The sequence below is a fragment of the Amblyomma maculatum genome, chromosome 6 (assembly GCF_055883805.1).
Source record: "Amblyomma maculatum isolate TAMU_Amacu chromosome 6, ASM5588380v1, whole genome shotgun sequence".
Lineage (NCBI taxonomy): Eukaryota > Metazoa > Arthropoda > Arachnida > Ixodida > Ixodidae > Amblyomma > Amblyomma maculatum.
In genome coordinates, this window is record NC_139349.1 from 58,525,564 (window position 1) to 58,540,388 (window position 14,825).

Genomic DNA, 14,825 nt, shown 5'->3' on the forward strand with positions numbered 1-14,825 from the left:
CTCTAGACTCATTTCAAGATTTTGACATTACATGCAATGTTCTATGCCCACAACCATTTCATGCTTACATCTCATCATTACAGAGGCAGTATCTTTTTCTATGGGAAAACACTTGGCCGCGCTATGATTCTTTCCTTATCAGTTTCCTTATCACTAATTTGCTTACAAAATAATTTTCTAATAATTAGTTTACTTATTGCCGATTTCGTTGTCACAAGTTTTCTTATTATTATTTTCCTCATCAATAATTTTCTTATCATTATTTTCCTTATTACTAATTTCCTTATCACTAATTGTTTGATTACTGACTTCTTTATCCCTCATTTATTTATCACTGATTCCACTTTCGCTAAATTCCTTATCACTTATTTTATTATCAATAAGTTCATTATCACTAATTAATTATCACTCATCATTTTATCACTATTTTTGTTTCCATTTTTAATAATGTTATCACAACCGCTACCACCAACACATTTTGGCCTAAATTCTTGCGGACACACTATAGCCCATTCAGGCTTTCGCCTTAATAATTTAGCTTATCTCGCTTTCCGCTGTAGGTATAGCCTTGTATTATGGTGAAGAAGTGCGTCTCTAAAGCGGGCCTGTGGCGCAACGGTCATCAACATGGGAAAAGTGCAGCAGAACCAACCTCTTTCTGCCTGTTAAGGCGGGGGGCTTGGGCCTTGTGCATCTCTTTTTGCGACAGGTTGTCTCGCGTTTTTTTTTCCTTCGTGATCAAAACGACAAATTCTTGAGGACGGTCATGCAAGTACGACTGTGTAAAATGCTTCCAGAATACGTTGTCTGTTCTGGTGAGAATATGAGTGGCGCTTTAAAAGGGTACATGCGCGAAGTTGTCTTGTCTTTCAGAATGTTGCATGCGCGTTTTTCAATGGAATACTTGAGCAAAGTGTGTAAGAAGAAGCTGTACAAAGATCTTCTGGATGTGATGATACCGTTGCCGATTTACCGTGCACCACACCGTGGAGGCCCCGGACAGGATGTCTTAAAGCGTGTGAAAAAGATGCCAGTTAGGCCTTCAGTTAAAACGTTCTTCTTTAAGCTACATTCCAACACATTACCTGTTAAAACCTGGTTACATGAAAGAGGCTTATTCGTTCCCTGGACAACAGACTGTCTCCTTTGCAAAAAACCAGAGACAATCGAGCACGTCTTTCTGGATTGCTGGGACCCAGTCTTTCACTGGGATGTTCTCCAGAGAACACTAAAGAAAGACCTTCCGTTAGATCCGTATGGCATACGGTTCCTTCCAGTCGAGAGTGAGGGTATTCCTTTGGATTTAGTCATGGTCCTGAGCCTCCACAGCCTGTGGAAAACAAGGATGCAGGTGCAACATGCAGATGTCAACACGCGTTCTGTACGCGAGAACTTTATCGAGAGTGTGCTGCTCCTTAGAGAAACGTATCGGGTGCTTTCTGATCCACCTGACTGGATCAGTGTGCTTGATGAACTGGCTGTCCTCAAAAAATTTTAAACCTTTCGTGACAGCCGAAGTCTGGTTGTTGCGCGTTTTACCATTATCGTGGATCTTTTTTGAATTGATGTGAACTCAAAACAGGCAATAAAGAAAAAAAAAAAAAGGCCTGTGGCGCAACGGATAACGAGTCTGACTACGGATCAGAAGATTCCAGGTTCGAATCCTGGCAGGCTCGTCTCTTTTTTTCTTTTTGCTACTCTGTGCATAGAGCGGTCACGTGTGCTTGGTACATCCAGCTAGGCAAAAGCACTTGTGTAACTTATTCTAGCAGCAATCTGCGGTCAACTATAAACTTCTGACGCAAAATCTGGCCAATGTTAAATTTTGAAGCCCCCCTATCTAAAACTGATCGCGGCCGGATCCGAGCCGCGCCGCCGTCTCTTGAGTCCGGCCATAAAGTCCTTCTCAAATACAGGCGTACGGTAACGAATCTTTAAGGCCTCATTGTCAAGGCTGCATTTGCACACAGAGGATACAAGAACTTAAGACTAGTTACTGTATAGCGATTTTTGGGTTCTTAAGTTCTCGACCGGTCGCGAATTGTGAGACGAGGCGGCGCGAACATTGCAGCAAACTGTTTCTAGTTCTTTATTTTTTTTTTTACTAAGCGCTTTCACGTCACGTCATGTACGCGCGTACTTAACATCCTTGTTATGTAACAGCGCTACAAGACGAAAACGATAACAATAAGGGACACACAGAAGGTGTTTCTGTATGTCCCTTCTTGCTCTCTATCTGTCGTTTCGGCTTCAGTACTAAACGGGAACAAAGGCAGAACTCCACACCGCGAACTATGGAAATATAAGTTTAATTGAGTTGTGTGACCATCTCGCGTGAAAGAAACCTCATGATTTCAGGATCGCCGTACTTTACTGCTTTAGTGGAGCCAAGACGGTTGTAGTCGATACAAGGCGCTGATGCAGCAAATTCTTGTATCGGCACATAGCTGCGGAGCAGCCGCCACAATTTGTGCTTCGGTTGGCAGGAGAGTGACGACTGAGACATAAAGAGATGCCTTCATCTAATTCCTCATTTGAAAGGAATCCTTAGTGTCAAGTACCTAAACTATAGCCGTACTGAACGCACGTGTTGGGTTACCAAACACTTCATCACGTACAGTGGCCCCGATTATATAAGTGCGGTTAGAGAAGAACACAAATATGAAGAATAAGGTCAGAATTAGGACAGAAGAAAAAAGAGTTGTGTAATTTACGCAAATAAAGCTAACGATGTAGCTTAGTTGAGAAGGCGAATTTGTGACAAGCAATCGAGACACAATGAAAAAACATGACAACGCAAGGCCGAAATTACGTCAGACAATCTTGTGCTAAAGTATAGTGCATGCGGAATATTTTGAATTATTTAGAAAGACACTACTAATGACAATATGAACATATGCAGAGTTCGCGAGCCCCGTAAGGACTTCCCAAACCTATTGCAAAATGCCCCAGGCTGAAAAAGGAACATCGAACTGGAAGCCTCAAGCGACGGATATAGGAACCGTTTTCTTCTTCCTCAGCATCCATTTCCTTTCGAAAGGTAAACCGCAATGAGGAGAACAACAACAACAATAAACGGCAATGAAGGTAGACAAACAAGCACTTTCCTGAAATACATTTAGGAAAATCCCTCTCGAGATCGGATGCAGCAAGCCGTGAACTATCAACATCTCCTAGACTGGTTTCGAATAGCTTAGGAGTCGATGGTACTATACAACCTCAAGTCTGATTAAAGCAATCACTTCTTTGTACCGCGACTGTCGAGTGACGAGCACATGTAAACACGTGATTTTGTCCATACACTATCAGAGCTGATCCATCAGTTCTATTCAAATGATAAAGATTACCTGAGGCCAAGATAGCTTCCGGTGGTATCTCGGGTGCACTGCAAGCACTTTAGCGCCCACTTCAAATATCGCTGACAGAAGCAGACTGGCGGTAGGCCGCGTGGTTGTTTCTAGAGCAACAGCTGCTCATCAGATGATTCAAGTATTCTTTTGCGTCATGAATCTCCAAGACAAACTGTCAATGCCATCTGGATTTCATGCGGGGCACTTTGCGGGCAAGCGGCATCTAAGAATAAATAAAAGATAAGTAAAATCAATACGCTATAGCAGAACGCTCGGAGTAAGAAGCCCCGCCGTGGTGGTGCAGTGGTTAAACCGTCCGACTACTGTGCCGGAGTAGCCGGATTCGATAAACGAAGAGACGTCCGTGTGTTGTGCGATATCAGCGCACGTTAAAGATCATGAGGTGGTCGAAATTGCTTCGTAGCTTTTCACTACGGCTCCACTTCATCTCCACTTTCACTCCCCCTTCCTCGCTTTGCTTACGGCGCGGTTCAGATGTTCACAGAAAGAAGTGGGACAGATACTACGTCTTTCCCTTCCTGTGAACAAATAATTATTATTAAGAAGAAAACGAAAAAGATACAAGAAATGGGAGGGCGCAACAACTTTCTCATCCTCGATAGACACTTGAACCTCACCGTGAAACAAAAAAGAAAAAAAGAAAACAATGGAGGGAGTGGAACAAAACGAAGGAGGTGTTGTAGTTGAGGGCGCCCGTTCAATTTCGTAAATACGGGACTATTTAATGTGCGCTGGGATCTTACAGCATTCGAACGTATTTTACATATCGCCTTCATCAAATTGCAGCCGTCACTCTCAGGACTCGGTCAAGAGGGCGCGAGCAGGTGGTCTCAAAGTTCCAAGTAATTAATCACTACCGATTCAAAAAGGTCACGGGATCATCTTCCAGCGGCAATCAGGTCAAAATGGCAGTGTCTGTAATTGCCTCGCTGACCCAGCCACTCGGTCGGCCCATGGGAGAGCGCGACATGTCAGCATCCCACAGCGAAGAGCTGAAGCTGGAAGAGAGCTCCGTGTTCTTGTCCGCGTCGTGATACTGACATAAAGGGACGCTCTTAATAATTCGAGCCGCCGTGAGAACAATCCTCACCCTCCACTACGACTGTCGTTACCGTCTGGCCGGTCCTCTGCGAAGCAGCACTCTATTGTTGCCCGCAGTAAGCACCGACCATTCGCGAATGGTCATTGTTTTCTAATTTGGATGAATGGACCACCTGTGACGGAGAACTGCAGATGACAAGAAACAATTGAACATCTCTGATGCCTATAGCCACAGCACTCGCTTTGACATTCAACGAGCATGTCCTTGCTTTGTGTTAGCAGGACTCGGTCCCGTCCTTATTAGATTCTGGGACCACGGTCTCGACTCTCGTTGGCTCTGAAGGAAAGCAGTGCCTTAGGTCGATATTTGAATTGCACGTACTTGGACGACAGAGTAGACTGTCGCTGTGGGCGTTTATTTATTTATTTGTTGTTTTGATTTTATTGGTAACAGCGGATTAATGTTATGTACCATGGACACGACGGGTTAAGTAATACCTTCTTTCCAACTTATTTTTCACTACCTTTATTCCTATCTCGACGTGGCAAATTAACGCGATCGCTTTCCATAAAATCAGGCGTCGGTGTTGTCAGCGCTGGAGTTGTGAGCGCAAAATGGCGGGCATGGCTTCGGCAGGTGGCAGGTGACTTGCCCGTGCGCTAACTGGTCGTCGAGTTGAGTGACGGACTTCGTCTTTGAGAGGGAAGGGTGAGATGGCAATCCGGCATTCCCCGAATCTTGCATTCCGAGTTAGGCCCTAGACTAGGCCACGCAGGCAGGCTGTTATGGCTTGGTGAAAGCTAGGATTTATATCTCTGTCGGGTCGTCTAATGTGGCAGCTCACGACTGTGTGCTAATCAATATCTGTGAGATAAAAGAGGTACAAATAAAAGACCACTGATTAAGCAAGTAGCCAAGTGAATGACTGCGAAGGGGTATCCATGCGGAGTGTTGCATGGGACACGGGAGCCAGTAAGAAGTGGAGCTTAAGTGCGCCCCGTCCCTCCATTTTGTTCCTTTCTTCTGTATCTAACGCGCATCATCGTATCTGTAGGTCGTTGTGAGCGCGACCCATCCGTCGAAATGCAGGTGTGTGTGTGTGTGTGTGTGTGTGTGTGTGTGTGTGTGTGTGTGTGTGTGTGTGTGTGTGTGTGTGTGTGTGTGTGTGTGTGTGTGTGTGTGTGTGTGTGTGTGTGTGTGTGTGTGTGTGTGTGTGTGTGTGTGTGTGTGTGTGTGTGTGTGTGTGTGTGTGTGTGTGTGTGTGTGTGTGTGTGTGTGTGTGTGTGTGTGTGTGTGTGTGTGTGTGTGTGTGTGTGTGTGTGTGTGTGTGTGTGTGTGTGTGTGTGTGTGTGTGCGTGCGTGCGTGCGTGCGTGCGTGCGTGCGTGCGTGCGTGCGTGCGTGCGTGCGTGCGTGCGTGCGTGCGTGCGTGCGTGCGTGCGTGCGTGCGTGCGTGCGTGCGTGCGTGCGTGCGTGCGTGCGTGCGTGCGTGCGTGTGTGTGTGTGTGTGTGTGTGTGTGTGTGTGTGTGTGTGTGTGTGTGTGTGTGTGTGTGTGTGTGTGTGTGTGTGTGTGTGTGTGTGTGTGTGTGTGTGTGTGTGTGTGTGTGTGTGTGTGTGTGTGTGTGTGTGTGTGTGTGTGTGTGTGTTTGCGCGCACTCCCTCTTCCACCCGAAAGAAAGAGCACGCACACGCGCGAGCGCGTGTGCGTGCTTTCTCTTTCGGATGAAAGAGCTTGGTCCATTATTGTTTAATGCACCGACAGAAACGTATTGCTTGCCGTCGCAACTGTGAACTGACCACAATGACATGACGATTTCCGGGAATCATGCATCGGTTGTCCACGTGACTCAAATCCGGACGTGTGACCTCGATCACGTTATACCAGAATTCTATTCGGGCTTCGAATTTCGCCGTCGCACTGGTCAATATTATCTTTTATTTTTCTCAAATTTCTATCGTTTAAATGACAATTCAATCGCGATTGCCCTTGGCCGTTTCGTCGCATATTGAACACATTGCAAACCTCTGCACGAAAGCGCGCCATATGCAAAGACTGACGTGGGCGTGCAATTGGCACGTCGGCGGCGTCATTTTACCTGCCACAAAGAGCTGTTCTTTTTGCGCGCCCTCTGTATCCCGCTGTACTGTGCGTAGCTATAGAACAAGCGAGATGAAAACGCAGTCCCGAGAGTTCCGGTCCGATGAGCGGAGACTACGGTTATTCAAGGTGATTTTAGCCCTTATTTCTCGGGATAGGGTTCTATTGGTGTCGTATTTCTATCTTTGCTTCTGCATTTGGTTTCGCTTGCCATCAAAGACGTGGCAGTGCACGGAAGCTCCATCTAAGGAACATGTAACAGACCGTGCCATATTATATATTGTCGGAGCGCGCTCAGCGTTTCCAGCAAGCTAGCTCGAATACGAAGGAACGAATGCATTCTACACTGTAATTTCCAAACGTGCAACAACAAGCTCTCGCAACCATTCCAGTTCCCACGATACAAAGAATTTCTGCGGAGCTACCATTCGTCAAGCAGTGCTCAAAGGTTCCTTGCGCGGCTTACCACCAGAGCATCATGGCTCTGTAAAAGTGGTGACTTTACGCGGGCTACTGAAATTATATCAAGCTATGAACAGAGTATGACCGCGCTACTGAGCAGTAAGAGAGTAATGATTAATATAGTGAGTGGCTCATTTAGTTATATGGTAACAAAATTTAGCCAGCACCAGAGACGGCCGCGCCGGGTAGAAATAGTCGACTCTTTTGGCTCAGTGCACTGCGCCATTAAAAAAAGCACGTCTCAGCCGGGCACTTGTTCGACAACAAGAAATACAACAACACAGAACGCGAACTTACAACTCTGCTATGTGATCTGTATTGTTCTGTTTCTTGTCGTTTTAGGTGTAAGTACGGTGAACCACTATGAATAACCGAACAGACCCTATTTTCGTCATTTCGAAAATAAACCTTGTTTTTACAAGGTACTCTAGTTTTCTCGAACAACATTGTATATAACTACAGGTGGAAAAAGCCATCATTGCCATTTCAAAAAATCGTGAGCCCTTCTGCTTGCGCACTAAATTGTGTGACGTCACAATAACACGTGACATGGGCGAGTTGGCAGGAGCTACCACCTCTGTTCGCTACTTTGAGATGGGAACCGAAGCCACCCTTGGACGATGAGTAGGGCACGCTACTCTAAGGTCATGCACGCACGTTTGTACGGCACGGTTAATGCGGGGCTTTATACACGTGCCATTCACACAGTGTGATAGATTGCGACAGTATACTAATGAGTATATGCGACCGGAAACCGGGGTGAAAACCGAAGTGCGAGCGCCACTCTCATTATCGACCGGAAACCGGAGTGAAAACCGAAGAGCTAGCGCCACTCTCATTGCTCCTAACCATGCTAGATAACCCATATATTTATTTTGTCATGTCTTCTTGAATCATTTCAATAAATGTTTTCTCTCCCTCTTTCATTAAAGTTCATTAATGTTTTATCTCTCTCTCTCTCTATCTCTCTCTCCGCTTCTTTCTTTCTTTCTTTTTTTTTCTTGTGTCTAACAACAAGAACTGCTCTTGTTCGATAATCAATACGAGATTTGCGGAGCGTTGTGATTTGTTACACTTTATGCAGAACGTGCTATGACAGAACAGTTACTGTTACCGCAGTGAATTATGTCCGGTTCTCTATTGCTCCCGGTAGGCAATGTTGAGGAGGTTGACTGTTGATTTTGGGGACAAAGAAAAAAAAATCTTCCGAAAGGAATTGCTTCTCTCCTGACACTGCATGTTGAGTCACCTTAAGCTGTAGACTCGTACGCGATTCTCATTTGTTTTCTTTTTTTCCTGGTTATATTTGAGGCAATCCCTGATTTTAAGGAACTCTGCCGTCGCTATTTCATTCACAGTCCTGTACAACTGCTCCTTCCAAGGCGATTCAAAGTGCCTTGTCGCATGCTTGATGGCGAACTTTTCTTGATGCATTGGAAAAGCTCACATCTTCAAATTAAGCTTTGTATGCTGGAAGCGGAGGAGGGCAAAAGCAGAATTGCAGTTTCATTTTTTTTTTCTTCCTCTCCTTTAAATTCTAAATTGATCGGTTTTCCGAAGGTTCTTCTTTTTTTTTTTTTTTTTTTGTAACTGGGTACGATACAAGTCAGTCAGAGGGTAATTTACTGAATATTGTATACCAAAATGTATACGCATTTAAAATTTCAGAGGGGAGCAGTGGTGCGGCCCATATAAGCCAGGAAGGACTACCATCAAAACAACGGAGACTTCGCCACAAGCATTTCACTCAGTGAGTGCAACATTTCTGCATCAAAAGTTAGTTCCCTTAACAAGCGGTGCTGCTGTAGGGCGGGAAGAGGGCGCTTGAACCCAAGTGCGCGTCACCGAGCTCAGGCAGGAAATGCGGGTCACTCACCGCGCTTATTAAACACTACAGCGGGCCCCACATACACCACCTTCCTTTCCAAACCCGAAGCTGTTACCACCAAGTGAGAAAGAAGCCAGCATTGGCTCACCTCATTAGGAAGATCTGCAACCCCAGCGTGCCTCGTGCCGGCAGGGCGACAGCTCGCGCGCCTCGTACTTGCACATAGCCGCTGCGTGCATACGAAACTCGAGCGATACGTTTCTGCTCAACCCTTATCTCAGTGCCTTGTAGTGAGCCGGAAGGCCAAAAGCGAAGAGATTGGGGGCCGAGGATGGGGGAAGGGGGAGAGGTCGCGCCGTGCCGTAGTTCTGTTAAGATAGGCGACGGCGTCGATCCGAAGCAGCACGGCCAACACAAGTGCCGCGCCCGAGTGATGTGGCTGGGTAATTTTAGCGCTCGCGCCCAGCTGTAAGCCTGTAACACTTCGTAGCGGGTAGAGTTCCGTGCAGCGCTAGCGTGTAATGGAGCGCGCGCGTACTAGAAGAAGGCGGGCCGAGCAGGCGACAGTCAAATGACGCTCCGAAAGACGTTCCCAAAAGCCGCAGGTTGCGGAGAAATTCGGTTTCCTGATTCGTATTCTTCTTTGTTGCTCAAAAAAAAAAAAAAAAACTGCGACAGCGCTTTGCAGGGAATCTCAAAAGCTATGGAGCAGTTTTAAAAATTCCAGCTGTAGCGATACAGCATCAATCTTTGATATTTGCGCTTAAATAAAAGAGAACAAAATGAGCAACCTATCCTCTCTTTATTTATTTTTTGTTTACTAACGGCACGTAGATTCCTTTCTGAACAGGTGATTATAGGACGTGGACCGATAAAAGAACATCTTATCCTTTCTTTATCTTTTATTATTATTTTTTTTTGTTCACTAACGGCCCATCGACTTCTTTCTGAACACGTGATTATAGAAAGTGGACCGATAAAAGAACATTCCGCGGAGCATTTACGGCTGAGGCATACTCATATTCAAAACGAACGTCGTTTCTACCCATGCGTATATAACTCGATCTCGAGGCGAGTGTTGTTCATGTGGGTGTTATCCCCGTTTTCATTTCAAGATCAACGGTATAGACGATGTTTCTAATTGAAGCTAGACTAACCCTGTCGTATGCAGGAGAAATAATTAGTTTTTGGAGTAAAGCAAGTAGACGATCGAAATTTGCTGCAGACTGCGGATAAGGATGAGGCGTTATTAGTAACCTCGCCGCGACCGGGCGCACAAGGCAAGTCATACGCTAATCAAGGGCAGATTCCGTGTATACTGTTTGCCAAAAAAATGCGCATATGTCTTTTCGCGAGGTGCCCGAGAAATGCTAGGCCCTTGCTCGCAAGCTTTACCGACGCTGCTGCGTTTCTGTTGGTTGTGGATTACACTGGCGACTTCCTATGCTACGCGTTGGTTCAACGGTGCAGAATAGTTTGTGACCCATTCCAAAATGAGCTGCCATATCGCAGCATTGAACTTCGACCGCACCAATCGTGGCCTGCGCCTGCATGCCGCTTCGCTGCGCTCAACTCGCGGAGCGGTCGCCGAGGCGTCGTGAAGCGCGACGCTTTCCAGAAACCGCGAACTTGAGGCACGAGCGCCAACGGAAACGAGAGAGTGGCCGCGCGGGTGCGGCTCTCGCGCCGACGACATCGTGTGCGCAGTTAACGCCCTGGGCGATATCCGACAAGGCCTGGAGCAGGGATCGTATAACGGACGAGGCTAATGTGAACAAGACGACCGTGCTCTGGAGGCCAAGTATATGCGAGACTAACAGTATGGAAGATAGCTGCGTGGGTACACGCTGTCTGAGGGCTAATTCACCAGATTAAAATTTATTAAATATCATTTTTTTTTTCTAACGTTGCTGAAGCGTTACACGAAAAAGGTTACTATAAAGTTGTTCTAAGACTGTTAAGCCTTTACATACACAAAATTAAATAATGTAAAAAAAAGTCAAGGACCAGACCCAGCAGTTGCGACAATGGGCGCATACGCACTAGCAGTTTCAGTTAACTCTGCGTAAAGAATGCTGCAGGATCGAAGAAGCGTAATACGACGTGACACAACTGTAAGACATGTCACACTCAAGCATTCCCCTGGTTTGAGCTGCTAATAACCAGCGCCCGTGAGCAGCGCCCTCAAAAGAAGTGATGATTAATAATTGCAGTTTCTTTATGCAGCGTTCCTGCTGGTGTCATACCATTTCACTTCGCATTTAGCATGCACCCCGTAGACCAATTGGACGTTTAGCTTGCTTTAGATAATCGAACCGAGGAAATATGTACCTCCAACTGTAAGCAACACACCACGTACCCTAGCGAGGCGTGTGCAAACAGAGCAGGAGTGTCTAGAGGGCGCCATCAGAGAAGAGGAAAAAAATTATGGGCAACATTTCTTCTGGCCTCCCAAAGATGCAGTAGGTGGTTGTCAATAGCCGGAACTTCAGAGGTTTGAAGCGTACGTGTGAAGCGATCCTTGACACCCAGAAGCGACTCAACCCACTTGCCGTACTTTTAAATAGGCGCGTCTAGAGTAGTCTTCCACTTTTCGAGGCAACGAAAAAGACGTCTCACACGGTGGTGGAAAAGGCAGAAACATAACCGAAAAATCAAAATCCAGATCGCAAAAGTAGCACTACAAGCTGAAGAGCCCTACACGATTTCGCCGGCACGGAGGAGCAGCTACATGCAGCCCTGTCACAAACCACCTCCTTTACGGTCAACTGAGGCGCGAGATTCCCTTTACGATTAACCATCGTCCCTCTATGAGGTTTGAGAACACAGTTAAAGGTCAGGCCGGTCAACCCGTAAAGTACGTGTGTCGGTGTGTGATTGAAGAATAAGTTCAGTCATTTTTTTTTTTACAAACAATGGAATATTTATAGCTAGTAGTCCAAATTACACTGCATAATATAATAGAATAAAAAAAAAAGAAACGCCACGACACGGTAGTGATAAAAGATGACTCGGTCACTGACAAGGAAAACCGATAATGAACAAACACTGCGATAAAAGACTATAAAGATAACAAATCAAGTATTCCAGATATAGTAAGTAAGGGCAAGAGTTACACATAAAACACAGCGTAAAATACTAAGCCAGATCAATTTTTAAACAAAGGCGAAAACAATATTCAATTAACCGAAAGTGTATGCAAAAAGGAATTCTTACGACTTTCTTGTTGCCCCGCCGGGGTGGTGCAGTGGTAAGACGCCCGACCACTGTGCCGGAGTTCCCGGGATCGAATCCCGGCCTCGGCGGCTGCGTTTCGATGGAGGCGAAACGAAGTGGCGTCCGTGTGCTGTGCGATGTCAGCGCACGTTAAAGATCCCCAGGTGGTCGAAATTACTCCGTTGCCCTCCACTACGCCCCCCCCCTTTCTCTCTATCCACCTTCACTCCCACCCTCATCCCTTCCCTTACGGCGCGGTTCAGGTGTCCACAGAGCAAATGTGACAGATACTGCGCCTTTCCTTTCCTATGAACCAACCAACCAACCAACTTTCTTGTTCGAAGAGGCGTCGCAGTCGCACAGTTGATCGGTAGCGGCGGTCGTACAAGATGAGGAGAAACGATGAGTTGATCGCGGGCTCGGTGAAAAGCAAAACACTTTCCCAGAGCGAGCAGCCGCGAGTGTTGATCGAGATACATCTCCCCAGAGCGCACTGCCGCGGGCGTGGTCTGCCTTTTTATACTCTCGGCTGGTTGCGCAGCAGCCCATCGTCGAGGACGCGCGCTAGCCGGTCGCTGGCCCGGAGAATCATGTCGAAGCATGCTCAGAGGAGCGGGGAGACCCCGTAACTTCCGCTCTATATGTGAGGCAGCTTGTGACACTGCCCCCCACTGAGGAATATTCTCGGAATATTCTAGACATCCGCAAGCCCCGCAGAGGGGTGCACTGAAGATCGTTCGACACTCACTACGGTTCATGACGCTCTCCATATACGCACTGATCAGAACCCGTACAGCATCACAACACTCTAGTTCGGCAGTCATGTCCTGAGCATATGTAACAAGTCACTGATCATCGATGATAATCAAGCAAGAACAAATATACAGGTATCATGAATGATTTCATTGCACCAATCAAAACACAATACAACTAGGCAGTGGTGCAAGCTGAACAATTTTCTGGCCGGCTCATGTAATCTGCTCCCGCGTTCTCGCTGCGTTTAATATACTTGACACGGAAGTTGTATTCCTGAAGCTTAATACTCCAGCGAAGAACGCGGCTGTTCGCAGATTTTGTTCCTTTTATAAACTTCAATGGCTGGTGGTCTGTTTGAACGAGAAACCTTCTCCCGTAAAAGAAGACTTCAAATTTCTCGATTCCCCCAAACGAGCTCAACTGTTGATAAGGCTACCTCTCGAGGGAGCAACTTGCGGCTTGCAAAGCAACTGGGTGCAGGATTTCGTCATGCGACTGAGGCAGAACGGCCCCAACATCTCTATCAGAAGCATCCGCTCGCAGGACGAATTCCGTCTCAAAATCGGGAAGTTTCAGAGCCGGTGCCTCAGCCAGTTTTTCCCGCAAGTTCCTGAAAGCCCGCTCTTGCTCGGGGCCCCAACTCAAGACTGAAGGTTGACCCTTCCCTGAAGATCTGACAGAGGGCAGGCCAGGTCAGCATAGTTCGGAATGAAATCTCGGTAGTAACCCGCGAGTCCCATGAAGGATCGGACCTGCTTTTTTGTTGTCGGACGTGAAGCTTCTTGTATCTTCTGTATGGTCTTGTTGATGGGCGACCACTCTCAGGGCGCAATTTGGTGGCCCAAGAACGCGGCGGTTTTCATTCCAATCTCGCATTTGAGTGGTTTGATGGTGAGACCAGCCGCCTCAACTCAGGCAAAGACCTCGTACAATGTTTGGCGATGCTGTTTCCATGTCGCACTTGCAATGAGTACATCGTCGAAGTAGTGCGCCACGTCGGGAATATCTACCAAGAAGCTCCGCATCAACTTCGTAAAAATGGCTGGCGCCGTCTTAATACCGATCGAAGGGTACATATCGGAATTGAAAGCGCCCCGTATCAACCGTGAAAGCAGTCATCGCCTTTGAATCGGGTGACAACGGTATCTGCCATATCCCTTAGATAAGTCCGGCTTGGAAAAAAACATTTCTTGCGGCCTACCGAGGCGATAAGGTCGTCCGCACAGCTTAAGGGCTCTGCGTCGTCTGCGAAGACTTCGTTTAGTTCCCGTAAAACAATGCATAGCCGATGCGTGTCCCGTCAGGCTTGCGTATACGGCGATCACAGGGGAGTTGTAGGGCGACTCCGATGGCTCAATGATATCTATTCGGAGCAAGTCGTACACTTATGACGCAATTGCCTGCCTCAAAGCGTACGGTAGCGGATATTGCTTTACATTTATCGGCCTGTCGCTTTGTAACTTCAGTTGGCACTCGATGAGCATGGTCTTTCTCGGAAGGTCCGAAAATATACCTTCGCACTGTTGCTGAAGTTTCTTGTCTTAGTTCTGCTCTACGCTGGTCAGTGTCTCGAAAATGTGTACATCCTCAATAGACTGTGTCTGGGAGGGCTTAGGCAGCTCTATTTCTCCAGCGTCTGTGCCTTCTTCTGCCGAAATTACTGCACCGACGGCTCCCATGATGGTGTCGTCTTTCCTTTGCTGGTAATTTTTTAGCATGTTGATATAGAACATGTTTGTTGTATTGCCCAAATCCACTTCCTAGTCGCCATCGCCCCTGCGGCTGATGAGCGAAAAAGGCTGCCTCCATTGCATTAGCAGCTTGCTATGTGGGCGGAAGAATAAGAACCTGCTCTCCCGGTTTGAGTGAATGTTTGTGGCTATTGATGTCATAGTAGCCGCTGCAACGCTCTCCTGCGTGCTCCAGCTCTTCGTGGGTAAGTTTACAGGTAGTCTCCAGTCTGTCCCGTAGAGCAAGGACATACTCGTACGTAGTTCGCAACTCGTCAGGGATGGTTGCATTAGTCCAAAGTTTTCTAAGTACAGCCAGAGGT

The 14,825-nt window shown here is 46.9% G+C and overlaps 1 protein-coding gene across 1 annotated transcript in view; it reads right to left on the reverse strand.

The window, feature by feature from the left end:
* The window catches only part of LOC146185833 (beta-1,3-galactosyltransferase 1-like), a 37,153-nt gene extending 27,991 nt beyond the window's left edge, over positions 1-9,162 (reverse strand). Inside the window, exon 1 of the mRNA XM_084606752.1 lies at positions 8,949-9,162. Within this exon, the coding sequence (XP_084462878.1) occupies positions 8,949-8,953 (5 nt within the window). The 5' untranslated portion in view covers positions 8,954-9,162. The remainder of the gene's footprint in view (positions 1-8,948) is intronic.
* Positions 9,163-14,825: the final 5,663 nt, after the last annotated feature.